General features: G+C 35.8%; 1 protein-coding gene across 1 annotated transcript in view; it reads left to right on the top strand.

Annotated features, from left to right (window-relative positions):
* The window catches only part of LOC107602497 (S1 RNA-binding domain-containing protein 1-like), a 77,257-nt gene that overhangs the window by 16,684 nt on the left and 45,815 nt on the right, over positions 1-14,758 (top strand). Inside the window, exons 8-10 of the mRNA XM_016295010.1 lie at positions 10-148; positions 984-1,080; positions 2,581-2,743. Coding sequence (XP_016150496.1) covers positions 10-148; positions 984-1,080; positions 2,581-2,743 — 399 coding nt within the window. The remainder of the gene's footprint in view (positions 1-9; positions 149-983; positions 1,081-2,580; positions 2,744-14,758) is intronic.

Here is a 14,758-nt window from a genome sequence, read left to right on the forward strand (position 1 = left end):
TTTCTTTAGTATGCTCCCTATAAAAAGGGCAGTAAGTTGTCCAAGGCCCGACGAGCTAAGGAGCTAGGACTGGAACCTGTTGCACTGGCTCTACTTCAGGAACCTCAGAAACTGGACCTGCAATCCTCGATCCAGCCCAACACTAAAGGTATCTATCAGTGCTTTGCATACTTACAGCAACCAGCCTGTTGTAATAGTGCTTGTACAGTAAGGTACAACCAGATGTGCCGTTTTCTGGGGACACGTCCTGGCCAAGATTTCTAAATTGCCTAAAATAACCAGGTTTTGGCTGTTTGCGATAGTTGTATGACATCTAAGTACTGCGAGAGCGATTCAAAAGCATAAGGAGTCATCTGCTCTGCTCTCTATAGCTCTCGCGGTACTTAGAGGTCATACAACTATCTATCTGCGCAGCGCAAACAGTCAAAAACTGGTTATTTTAGGCAATTAAGAAATCCTGGGCAGGACGTTTTCCCTGAAAATGGCACGTCTGGTTACCTTATTGTACAGCAGCATTCACAACTCAGTGTCCTTTGAGGTGTAACATTATTGATGCTTTTTGAAACTGATTAATTGTCCCAACATCATCACTTCCATGTATTGTTTAATGTGCATTTTACATTTTGTGTCTTTGCAGCCTTAATTACTAAATACAATAAAAGGTTGATAAAAGACATTGAGTCAGTAGAGGGCAGCAAAGTACTTTTGTTTTTTTTGTGTTGTTGTCTGCTTATGCTTATGGGTTGATATATTAAGGTATTGACATAAACAGTATTGTGACATGTTTTTCTAGGCATTTCTCTCATTTATACACATTCTTGTGCATGAGGTTTACATATTATCTACTTCTAAAAAAAGTAAAAATTTGCAACTATTCCACACTTTCCATCACAAAAAAAAGCAGTTCTCACAAGTTAATGCAGGGCCACTGATGACTGAATGTTGTTATGTGACATTTCAGCTGTTTCGTTTGCTGTCTGTAGGGTTGTCGTCCCTGGATGAGGTGGCCACAGGTGTGCAGGAGATCCTGGCAGATATGATTGCAAAGGACAAAGAGACTCTCATCTATGTACAGTCACTGTGAGACACTGATTATTTGAGCAAATTCACTCTTTTTCTCCTGCTAGCCAGTCCCTCTTAATTATCATCTTTCTATTATCTGTTAATCTGTTTGTTTTGCTCTTTTGGCATTATGTGGATCTTTCTAGCCTGTCAGTCCTTAATTAGTCAGTAATTATAAGTGTGTGTTTGACTCTGCATGTATGTTCATTCTCAGGTGCGACAGGAGTATATTATAATATTTTTTTCTTTAGTATGCTCCCTATAAAAAGGGCAGTAAGTTGTCCAAGGCCCGACGAGCTAAGGAGCTAGGACTGGAACCTGTTGCACTGGCTCTACTTCAGGAACCTCAGAAACTGGACCTGCAATCCTCGATCCAGCCCAACACTAAAGGTATCTATCAGTGCTTTGCATACTTACAGCAACCAGCCTGTTGTAATAGTGCTTGTACAGTAAGGTACAACCAGATGTGCCGTTTTCTGGGGACACGTCCTGGCCAAGATTTCTAAATTGCCTAAAATAACCAGGTTTTGGCTGTTTGCGATAGTTGTATGACATCTAAGTACTGCGAGAGCGATTCAAAAGCATAAGGAGTCATCTGCTCTGCTCTCTATAGCTCTCGCGGTACTTAGAGGTCATACAACTATCTATCTGCGCAGCGCAAACAGTCAAAAACTGGTTATTTTAGGCAATTAAGAAATCCTGGGCAGGACGTTTTCCCTGAAAATGGCACGTCTGGTTACCTTATTGTACAGCAGCATTCACAACTCAGTGTCCTTTGAGGTGTAACATTATTGATGCTTTTTGAAACTGATTAATTGTCCCAACATCATCACTTCCATGTATTGTTTAATGTGCATTTTACATTTTGTGTCTTTGCAGCCTTAATTACTAAATACAATAAAAGGTTGATAAAAGACATTGAGTCAGTAGAGGGCAGCAAAGTACTTTTGTTTTTTTTGTGTTGTTGTCTGCTTATGCTTATGGGTTGATATATTAAGGTATTGACATAAACAGTATTGTGACATGTTTTTCTAGGCATTTCTCTCATTTATACACATTCTTGTGCATGAGGTTGACATATTATGTACTTCTAAAAAAAGTAAAAATTTGCAACTATTCCACACTTTCCATCACAAAAAAAAGCAGTTCTCACAAGTTAATGCAGGGCCACTGATGACTGAATGTTGTTATGTGACATTTCAGCTGTTTCGTTTGCTGTCTGTAGGGTTGTCGACCCTGGATGAGGTGGCCACAGGTGTGCAGGAGATCCTGGCAGATATGATTGCAAAGGACAAAGAGACTCTCATCTATGTACAGTCACTGTGAGACACTGATTATTTGAGCAAATTCACTCTTTTTCTCCTGCTAGCCAGTCCCTCTTAATTATCATCTTTCTATTATCTGTTAATCTGTTTGTTTTGCTCTTTTGGCATTATGTGGATCTTTCTAGCCTGTCAGTCCTTAATTAGTCAGTAATTATAAGTGTGTGTTTGACTCTGCATGTATGTTCATTCTCAGGTGCGACAGGAGTTCGGTGACCATTCACTCGTCAGTGTCTAAAACAGCCCTGAAAGAGCAGCAGCCACAGCAGGGCAATCAGAAGAGCAAACCAAAGGACATCGCCAAGTTCAGCCTGTATATTGACTTCACCGGTGATGTTCAGCGCATCCAGCACCATCAGGTATGGTCACCTCTTTATCTTGTGTCTTATGAGATTCACTGTACAGACAGGGCACTTTCAGATTATTATTTTTTTTAATTGGAAGATTGGAATATCATATGCACTGATATTGCTTTCTTGCTCTCTGATATTGCAAACTTCACAAAAGCCTCTTCCACAATGAGAAACAGATGAAACTGCTATTTCATTCATCTGCATTAAAATTTCAATTTCTGTTCTAAATAAAAAGTTTTCTTTTTTTTAGGTTGTCTTTTTTTATTAATATAAATAGTGAAGAGAGAGCGGCAAATTATTGGGATAAGAAGGTGTAGTGGGTCTGGGAAATTATGAGTGTGATTTTAAATTCTTACTTGTTTGGTAAACCTGACGTCACATGTCACTGTTTCCGGGTCCCAGCGCTCTTCTAGGTCAGATAATAATATCAGTATTATTTGTATTATAATTATTAACATTGAATGAGCTTTTATTTTATATTTTTATATTTCATTTTAGTTTTAGTTTGTTATAGTATTTGGTTCCGTGCTTTCTTAGTAGTTTTTTATTTTATTTTGTATATTTATAAAAACTTTAAAATAATTTTTTAACATTTTTTTTTAGTACTTAATCTTATTTTAGATTCATATAAATCTTAAGGCAATGCTTTTTTAAGTTTAAGTTTTACATCTAATATTTATTTTATTCCAACTTTATTTATATATATATATATATATATATATATATATATATATATATATATATATATATATATATATATATATATACTGTAAAGGCAATGCTTTTTTAAGTTTAAGTTTTACATCTAATATTTATTTTATTCCAACTTTATTTATATATATATATATATATATATATATATATATATATATATATATATATATATATATATATATATATATACTGTATATATAATTTTTTTTTATAGATTTTTACAAATATTTGTAATAGTTTTAGTTAACAATAACAAAACTAGCTAATATACACTAATGGAGTGCGGCAGTGCTAATGAAAAATCATGATCAATGATTAATCTAATCTAAATCTGAATTTATCTGAATTAAAATATTGGTGTTCAGGACTTGAAATGCCATGACTACTTGTTATGCATTAACTACCAGTCAAATATTTTGAACAACCTTGTCTAAAGTTACATTTCTAATTATCTTAAAAAACCTTTTAAAGGGAAAATCCTAAAAGCTTGTGCGAGTTGTGAAGACGAATATAAACTGAATTGTGCCTGCACATGAATTTCTTTGAAAAACAAAAGCTGGAATAGATCAGAGCTAACAAGTGTCCAGCATAAATGTGAACATCGTCAATACTGTGTAAAAAGCATCACAGGATGCACCTCATGAAGAAGTGGAATTTTTGATTTATTGAACATTTTTAATCAGTACGTAATTCCCACGCTTGTGTTATTTAATTTTGATGACTGTTGTATTATTGTAAAATAGTCCTAATAAACAATGAGTGGGTGTGTCCAAACCTTTGACAGCTAGTGTATATGTACACACTCGGACACAGTCCACCAGTCCACACATACACTGACAGTGTTGTGCCGTATACACAGGTCCTTGTGCCACTCTTCAAAGCTCTTCTGTCAGTGCTGTTTAACTGTATGTGTTTGTGTCAATGGTGTCCCCTTCCCCCCTATCTCACTTCACGGGTACCCGCTTACTCAGAGTTGGTTGTGGGCCACATGTCACAGTGACTCTGTCATCCTTTTCTCCCTCTATTCATCTCTCTCACCCCGTTCCCTGTCCCCCAGTCATTCCCGATCTCCCCCTCTTAACATATGTGACACGTCCCCGTCCACGTGCCTGTGGATTAGAGGCTAGGATTGACAGACACAGCTTCATGATGACAGCTGCTCATGGGCTCTGTGAGAAAGGAGGGGGATAGGGGCGCGAGGGTGAGAGGGAAAGAGACAAAGAGCGAAAGACGGGCCGTATGAGTGAGTGAATGAGTGGCGGCGAGATCTCCTGTGAAGCATACAGTTTACCCGTTGTTAATCTGCTGACGTGGATTGTCAGTGAGTGTTAATTTGAGTTTGCCGTGACCTGTGAGCTGTCACACTCCGGCTAAAATGAACCTTTTCGTGGAAGAGCGTGGAATGTATTTTGACAGGAGGCATGTGTATGCACACATACTTGCTTGTTTAATTTAACACATTACTTGTGAGAGTGTATTAAGGACAGATGTGTGTGTGTGTGGGTTCCATATGTTCATATCATATGAAGCGGTTGGTGAAAGTTTTTTTTGGGTTTTAGTGACTCTAGAGGTTACATTGACGCTTAATCTGTAAATTAGGCAGAATTTAAAATGTTTTTCCCCAAGTTAATGATCAAACTGTTTACACTAGCAGTGTAATTATCTGTTGTAAAATATTATTTTGCATGGCATTTTGGTAGATGAACCATGAAAAGACTAAAGACAGAAGCATGTCGAATAAGTATAACTTGAAAGTGATGTTTAAATGCATTGTATATTTATATTTTGCTTAATTTTGGTTGAAAATAATTTTGCTTCAATTATTTCTTTTATCAATATTTTAATAAACAATTTAGAATTTTTTTTTATTAAACTTTTCCATTCTATGCACTTCTGTACATCTCACCATAGCCAAATTATAATCTATTTTTTGTTTCTTTATTATTTATTTATTTATTTATTTATTTTACTTCTGTGGCCATAAGAAGCCTACGTTTTTAAGCTTTCAGAGGCTTTTTCTGGGTGATATATGGCATTTTGTAAAACATTTAAAAAAAAAAAACCTCAAAGTTTTATTTATATTGATGAAAATGAGTGTTGTTATTTTCCCAATGATTTCCTCGAAGTCTTATCCATGCTGTAAACATACATTTCTAGAGTCAAAATGCACCAGACTAATTAATTTTTTTAAGTTCATTAAAAGACAAATACAAATTGAATACATTTTTTTCTTCCTCTAGCACGCTCACTAAAAGTGCAGCTGAAAAATCTACAAATTGGCAATTAGTAACAAATAGAATGTGGTCTTGCTTTCTGCTTGTTTGTTTGAGCTTATGACAGATTGACTACAATATAATCAGTGCTAAACATCAAATGGTTTTGTAAAACAAAGCTGGCCTTTATTAAAGAAAGAGTTCATATTTATTTTGTATGGCGAATGATCGTTGGTGTATTCTGAGCCCCATGTTGTGTATGTTTGTTTTTCTGTACATGCAAAAATAGGAAGTGAAAAGTTCACCCATTCTTTCTGTTTTTGTAGAGGCCATCCTCTATCGCTCTGGTCTATGGCAATGCCGTTGACTTTATTTGGAGAAAAAATATTGAATCAGAATAGCTCAGTCTTTAAAATAATATTCATTTCTGTCGCTTACATTCCTCATATTTTTCCAATTATGATTTCATTGTTATTGAGGAATATGATATGTTGAATATTTAGACTAAACTTTTCCCCCTCCTATGTTTTTAAAATGTCATGTCCTGGACTGTATGTGACAATCATAATTGTAATACTGGCAGTGTGAATTTTTTTAGATTTGTGAGGCCTGTTTTTGACACCTGTTTATTGGTAGAAATCTTTCCTCCATTAATCTGCAAAGCTATGCTCACATGTATTTTTAGAATGTATTTATGTTTCTTCTCAATTGTAACTTTACTCATGGCATGATTCAGACCAGTCTAATATATGCATTAATAGATATGCATTAACTACACAAGGCCAAGTTTGAAATGACACAGGGAACGGAGAAAAGTTTGATACTTGTTTTGACATTTCCCTCATCTCATGCAAAACTTCAAATGCGATAAACATCGCATGAGAAAACCCAAGTAAACAGCTGCCTTAGGGTGTTGAATTTTCATCATATTTCTGGCTGCATTAATTCACGTCTTGATCAGGCCATTAGCTGTTGAGTGGTGCAGAGGGGGTGGTTGCCTGCTCTGTGGTGGGGTGTGTGTTTTGTGTAGGGGGTTGGTGGCATTTGTCAGCTCGGTTCTTCCGCTTGGAGTCCAGATTGATGGGTCATCTTTTTCCTCTTGTTTCCTTTCAAAAGATTTTCCTCAGAAAAGGTCAGATACTTAAAACTATTTGCTTCACAGCATGTCACTTTCCCTTAGAGGGCCAGTAAGGGAAAAGTGAGAGAGGCACGGAGCTTTTCATTGCGACACGAGTGCGTCTTGGTGCGCACTGACTAGTTTTAGGAGAGAACGGGAGGGGGTGGGACCGATGGTGCGCTACCGTGCCTCGCCTTGTGTCGGCTGTCTCTACAGGTTACGCTCTTGTTTCAGACGTTAGCCATTAACCGTGGGGAGAATCTGAAGATTCTGACAGTGAAGGTCAACATCCCCGACAGGGTGAAGAATGACTTCTGTAGGTGGTGCGTCAACGTCAGGTCAGCACACACCCACAATGCCCACACACGCACCACACCTCATCTTCTTCCTCTCTCCCTCGTGGTCTGGTCCAGTGCTGTTGCCGGTTTAATGGGCAATGGGTTGGCAACTGACTTTTACAACCACAGGTTTTGATATTGATGTAGCTCTTTCCACGATGTCTCAGAAACCATTTCTTAAAAAAGGTATGTTTTTGATAAATAATGTATAAAAAAATAAATTTTAAAATTGTAAATAAGAAAAATTTATATTTTATTTAGTGAATATTAAACCAGTTATCTCCATATATAAATTAGCGTATTGTATAGTTGACCCAAAATTGCTCAAAGCTCTATTTGCAAGTTACATTAAATATAATAAACATAAACATACTACACGCACATTATAAAAATATATGGTCACACTTTCAGGTCCAATTCTCGCCATTAACAAACCATTAACTATGACTTTTGCCTCAATAAAATCCTAATTGGCTGCTTATTAATAGTTAGTAAAGTAGTTAAATTTAGGTATTGGGTAGGATTAGGGATGTAGAATATGGTCATGCAGAATATGTGCTTTATAAGTTCTAATAAACAGCCAATATGTTAATAACAGGCATGCTAATAAGCAACTAGTTAATAGTGGGAATTGGTCCCTATTCTATAGGGTTACCAAATATACTTTGCATTTTAATTATAATGCAACATATTATAATTAATTTAATTTGAGAGGAAATACATTTTACTTATTTACTATTTTAATGTTTTAATTATTTATTTATTTTACATTTTTACACTATAGGTCAAAAGTTTTTCCGTTGCAAAGATTTTTTTTTTCACCAAGGCTGCATGTTTTTGGCATGGCTTTGCCATCACAGAAATAAGTTAGTTAATATTTCACAAATTATCATTTTCACTTTTTTAACTAAATAAATGCAGCATTGGTGAGCATGTCCTTATGCATCTTTAAAAAAACATAAAAAAAATCCATTATCAATTATTATAAACTTTGAAGTTTCTAGTTATTGTGCCAGAATTTAGTTTTCATTAAATTAAATAAAAATGAAAAGCACCCTGTTTTCAAAAAGAAAATTAGTTGTCCCCTTCATTACTTAGAGCTAATTATTTTCATGTAGTTATTATACAATCACAATCTCAGATTTCGAACGCACATATTAGTGGCTTTTTTGGCAGGCTCTACACTACACTGTAAAGGTACAGGTAAAGCAGTTATCTAAATGTATAGATATGAGAAATAAAACAAACACACTTTCTTTGAAAAGCTACCATCTGAATTTTTATTTTACTGAAATCCTGCTGATATGTCACTTGCATTATAACTTGGAACACAGTGTATGAGGATGGACTCTGATGGACTAAACTGATGGACTCCTTCTGCTGAATGACTTACAGGTGGAGGCCACAGGGATTCGCACGGCCAGAATTGATGACGATTTTGAAGAATGCTGTTGAAGATTCCTACAGGAGATTCATTCTGCCCTTTCTCAGTCGAGGCTACAGGTTTGTTCTTGCCAGATAGTTAAGCTTCTTTTTCCATATCTTCTTTCTATAACATTCTTATTCTTCCTGTCCCAGGACTAAGTTGACTGCTAGTGCAGAAAAAGAGTCCATCGCCATGTTTGTTCGGAATCTGCGTCAGCGCCTTCTGATGTGTCCGGTGCGTGGGAGAGTCATCATGGGAGTGGACCCAGGGTTTCACCACGGCTGCAAAATAGCAATCCTGTCCCCCACCAGTAAGAGAACCAGAATAAATGTGGAATCCACTTTGAATAAATGCTAAATATATGTCTATATCCACATCTAAAACTGTGACCCTGGAGCACAGAACCAGTCATAAGTAGCACGGGTATATTTGTAGCAATAGCCAACAATACATTGTATGGGTCAAAATTATCGATTTTTCTTTTATACCAAAAATCATTAGAATATTAAGTAAAGATCATGTTTCATGAAGATATTTTGTAAATTTCCTACTGTAAATATATCAAAACTTAATTTGTGATTAGTAATATGCATTGCTAAGGATTTTTTGCACCCTCAGATTCTAGATTTTCAAATAGTTGTATCTCGGCCAAAAAAGTCCTATCCTAAAAAACCATACATCAATGGAAAGCTTATTTATTCTTTTATTATTTATTTAAATCTCAATAACTAAAACTTAAAACTATAGACATATAAATAAAAATATATATCGAAAAGGAAGATAAAAAGATAATACGTTTTTTGTCTTAATGTTTTAATGTAATATTGTAACAGTACTTTTCATTATAATAGTGTATAACTATTTAATAATTTGGTATTTTTCTAGTTTTTCTTTTGGCTGTCAAGTAATGAAAGTGTCTCATAGTAATGGATAATTATGGTAAATTAGATTTTTTTTTTTCAAATTTTGTAATTAACCAAATATAGACTGATGTTGAAGTAGACTAACATAGTGTTAAATAACTTTTGCCTGTTAATTGTAATTATTTTTAGTTTTTATATTTTTCAAGTTGATGAAGGAGGGTGTCTGATTGACAGGTGTGATGAGAATGCCCGTTGTGGCCTCTCGGTGGGAGGAGCGGCACGCTGTGCCCTGTGTGTGCCCTGCGTCCAGGCGAATGATCGGCCTGGCGGGTGTGTGTCAGGTGGCATTGCCATGTTTTGCCCTCTGCCCCGCAGCAGCACCACATGCAGACCCAGCTTGACTGTGACAGGTCTGTGGGTGTGGAGTCACATGACCTGCCGGGCTCTTGAGGTGTCTATTGCAATTAGACTGCCTCTCTCAGGCTGACAGAAAACGGCAGCCGTATTGTCTGAGAGGAGAGGGGAACACGGTGATGAGTGCAGAAAAATCAAAGAGGAAAAAAATGGGGGTCCACAGTATCTTCATGATGCTGATGTTTTGTTAAGTTGATGCCCAGATAAAATATAGTCGCATACGTCCTCTGCTGTCCTGACATATCTTCTTCCTTTTTTTCTTTCCTCAGGTCAGATTCTGCACACAGATGTGGTGTACCTCCATGGTCCTGCTAAACACAAAGAAGCAGAAAAACTGTGCTATCTTATGTTCAAACACAGGTATTGCAACCACAACGATAACAGTTGTTTATGCTTAAAACTGCATTTATTGAATCAAAATACAGTAAAAACAGCAATATTGTGAAATATTATTACAATTTAAAATAACTATTTTATATTTGAATATATTTAAAATTGTAATTTATTCTTGTGAGGGCAAAACTAAATTTCAGCTGTTTTAGCTACCAGTATTTTTTGCTTCTTAATATTTTTGGGGATACACTACGATTCAAAAGTTTGGGGTAAGAACGTTTAAAAAAAATAATTAAATAATACATTTATTTAGCCAAATTTACCAAAAGTAATGGTAAAGACATTCATAATGTTACTAAAGTTTTCTATTCCAAATAAATGCTGAATCCTGAAAAAGCACTGAAGAATGGAGTAACGATTCCTGATATTTCTGCTTTGCCATCACAGGAATAAATTACATTTTAAAATATATTTCAAGCAGAAAACAGTTATTTTACATAGTAATAATATTCTACAATGTTACTGTTTTTACGGTTTGTTTGTTTTTTTCCGTTGAAATAAATGCAGCCTTGGTGAGCATAAGAGACTTCTTTAAAAATCTCTTTTAACATCTTAATTATTTCAAACTTTTGACCTATATTGTGTATATATTTGAGTAACTTAAATTTTTTCCCCCACAGCTGCCAAACAATTGTAATAGGAAATGGCAAAGCATGCAGGGAGACTGAGGCCTTCTTTACAGACCTAATTAAACGATGCTTCTTCAAGCCCCTCGATGTGTCCTACTGGTATGACATTTCCCTTTTTTAAATACAGAGCAGAGCATTGAGCAGTACAGCAGATGTTGTTCTTCTGAGAGTTGCTCAGCAGTTATTGGCTTTGGTGTAGAGATGAAAACTGCATTTGTTTGAGGTCACATCAAGCTCCTGTACAGTCTTAGTGCAATTGCAACTTGAAATTTGAAAATATTTTATCAATAAACTCCACTAAGAGTGAAAATAGCAACTGTCAAGCAAGGTACGCAGAAAAGGAGCAAAGTAAATGGTGCCGGTCTGGAATGTGTTACTCTTGCAGGTTTTAAATGGTATCTGGACCTTGTTTGACTGTCTCTAATTAAAAACAAATATTTCTCACCGTCCTTCAAACCAAACCAGTCCGATGTGTTCTCATCCAACCCAAATAAAGACTAGATCTGGGATTGTCTCTCTCTCCATCTAGCTAGACTTGTGTTTGTTGACTTTTGGTTCTGACTGGAGAGCTGCCCAGAATCGCTCTGAAGTGGCCGTTTATGGCGTACACTGATGATGGTTTTCATTACAGCTCTCCGCATCCCTCAGCGCAGCTCAGATGGGTTGCCAGGTCTGCCTCAGTAGTTCTCAGCAAAGCATGATGTGTCAAACTTGACATCCAAGGTGCTCCACTAGTGGATCCATTTCAACCTCCATTCTAAAAATGAAAGATTTGAGATCTCCACATTGGCAGTACAACATCAGCTGCCACACCAGGGAGTGCCAGACAGTTTGAACTTTGTTTCCTGTCGTGGTAGTCACAGCCGAGTATTTGTAGAAGCAGGGTGCTAGTTGAAATAAATTACACTTATAAAATTGCATTCTAAAATGTTCCCTTAAGTGGAGAAATGGATATGCTAACTTGTGTGAAATGCTCAGACACTCCACAAAGAAATATCAAGTGGTTACATTTGTATGAAAGCATTATTTCACATTTAACAAACTCGAAGTGTGGTGGTGTATGGTATCATATCAATGGTCAAACAAATATCCACAGGTACGCTTTAAAAGTAGTTAGTTAAAAGGGGCATATAATACTTTTTTTATTTTAATTTCTAATAATATTTAACCTTATCCACTTATAAAATAATTGTTCACATATAAAAAAATAATCAGATATATTTATTTTTTCGCCATTTGTCTGACCCTTAAAGTTCCTTTTTTTGTTTTTGGTACTTGCCTCTATACACTCTTACTGAATAGTTTCATTGTGCAGTTGTAAACATACATAGATATGACTGACTTTTGTGCATTGTACGCTACAAAAAAGTTTTGGTTTTTAAGCGTTTTAGACTTTTTAATGGTTTTTAAAAGAAATCTCTTATGTTCAAAAAATGCAGTAAAAACAGCAATATTGTGAAATATTATTTCATTTTCATATAATTGTTTTCTGTTTTAAAATGTCATTTATTACTGTGATGGCAAAGCAGTTTTTTTAGCAGCCATTACTCCAGTCTTCAGTGTCACATGATCCTTCAGAAATCATTCTAATATGCTGACTTGCTGCTCAAGAAACCTTTTTATTAGTATCAGTGTTGACAGTTGTGCTGCTTAATTTTTTGTCGAGACTGATACTTTAAAAAAAAAGATTTCATCTTTTATAACATTATAAGTATAACAATATTTTATATTTTATTTTATTTATTTATTTTACAATTGAATGCGTCCTTGCTGAATAAAAGTTTATTTGTTTTGAAAAAAACTAAAAAAACAAAAACAAAACAACTGATCCCAAACTTTTGAGTGGTAGTGTAGATATGTTTTTGGCTGTATGTGTGTTTGGAAATGTGTAACTACACCAGAGTGTTTCTTTTTCCAACACATTCCCTTTTAAAAGTTCATCTCCACAGTGCACTTTGTACATCACTAGTCAATTAAACCAGCGGCTTCATTTGCACCGTCTACTATCTGTCTCCCCACTCTTCAGCTTGTTCAGACATAAAACATCATCCGTTACTTGCTCCCTTCCTTCTGTCCCGACGTCACCGCTAGCCGTCTCCTTTCCTTTCTTTCGCCTTACTGCTCCAGAAGAATGACAGGCAGTGCCGGCAGTCTGTATGCGGTAATGAGCCTGCGGGATGAGCTGCGCGGCTCTCAGCGACCTGGTGCTCTTCGTTTAAATGAAGGGACTTTAGCCTGTTGAGTTGATGGGGTTGTTCCTTGAGGTATACTGGGTTAAACACTGACCTCTTGACATTTTCATTTGGTTCTTTCTATAATAAGGCCTTTTTTGGCTGAGGCCTTGGTTGTTCTTTTAAAGAAATAGGAAAAAATTGTCTTCACAGAAATGTACTTGTGTGCAAGAGTGTAGAGTGAAGTTACTGTAAGTAATACATTAGTGTATCCATCTCATTTTTAACATAAGAATGGGAGTGCTTGGATGTGCAAGGCTTCTAATCTCATTCCCTTTCAGTTATTTTAGCTGTACAAAAACAGTCTGTTATGCTGCTTGATATTGCTAACTGGTGTTTGTTATTTTAAAGGGGTCATATGATGTTGCTAAAAATAACATTATTTTGTGTATTTGGTGTAATGAAATGTGTTTATGCGGTTTAAGATTAAAAAAACACATTATTTTCCACATACTGTACATTATTGTTTCTCTTCTATGCCCCACCTTTCTGAAACGCGTCGATTTTTACAAAGCTCATCGGTCTGAAAAGCAAGGTGTGCTGTGATTGGCCAGCTATCCAGTGCGTTGTGATTGGCCGAATACCTCAAGTGTGTGACGGAAATGTTACGCCCCTACCATATTGTGATGATGCCTTGTCAGGTCGGAGCGATGATTCAAAAACATGAAAACCCATTATAAACGAGGCATTCGTTGCATCCAGTGGGGACATAATTATGGATTATAATGACTTATACTTAAACTGCGTTGCGTTGCATCTGTCTGCATTTGTGATCGGAGAAATTACAAACAACAAGCCCTACTCTACACTGCCCAAAAAACTTGAAATCGCATCATATGACCCCTTTAATTCTTTATAATGCTCTCACTTTGTGTGGGGCTCCATTGTGCTCCAGTTCCCTTGTTTTAGATAAATTGTGGCCATAAATCAAGAACTTGTTTCAACAATTTAAAAAACAAGTTCTTAATTTATGGCACCAATTTACCTAAAACAAGGGAACTGGATAAAAGGAAAAAGGAAACAAATTCTTAATTTGTGACCACAAATATATTCCTTAATTGTCTGCATCATGTCATGTGCAGGACTCACACACTTTTACAGTTTACTGCAGTTTATGCTTCAAGTTATTCACCTAAAGCAGCTAATGAATTGTAAGTCTTGCACAAATTAATAAAAAGCTTATTTTAGTTGCCAAATAAGGTGGATAAAGTGTATTATATTAATTATATTTAAATTTTATATTACACATTGTATTTTTGAGATAATATTATTAATAATAATAATTAATAAAAAAAAAATACTAGCAGGCATGCACAGAATCCACATTCAGTGGCCACATCTGTTGTGCTCATATAGTCTAGCTAGTTTGTTAATGCTTTCACATTTTCCATACAAATTTGTTAAAAGCGAGTATAAATGGTGTTGGTCTCTGTTGGGATTTTTTGCACATTACCTGTGCTGTATTGAACCTTTTCTGATAAGAAGTGTGCGCTGCAAACGTGAGCATTTTTTACGAACGTTTCTGTCCAGTCTCGTTTTATCGCGTTTAACCACAGCTGTCGTCAGTTTTTTTGTTTGGCAGTGGCAGCAGATATGTGATCAAATTTCTAATTTGAGGCTGTATTACGTCGATTCTGGCACCCAACATCACAACAAGATGATATTTTAAGCTTCTTATGTAGC

The sequence above is a fragment of the Sinocyclocheilus grahami genome, unplaced genomic scaffold (genome assembly GCF_001515645.1).
Source record: "Sinocyclocheilus grahami isolate Dianchi unplaced genomic scaffold, SAMN03320097.WGS_v1.1 scaffold328.1, whole genome shotgun sequence".
Lineage (NCBI taxonomy): Eukaryota > Metazoa > Chordata > Actinopteri > Cypriniformes > Cyprinidae > Sinocyclocheilus > Sinocyclocheilus grahami.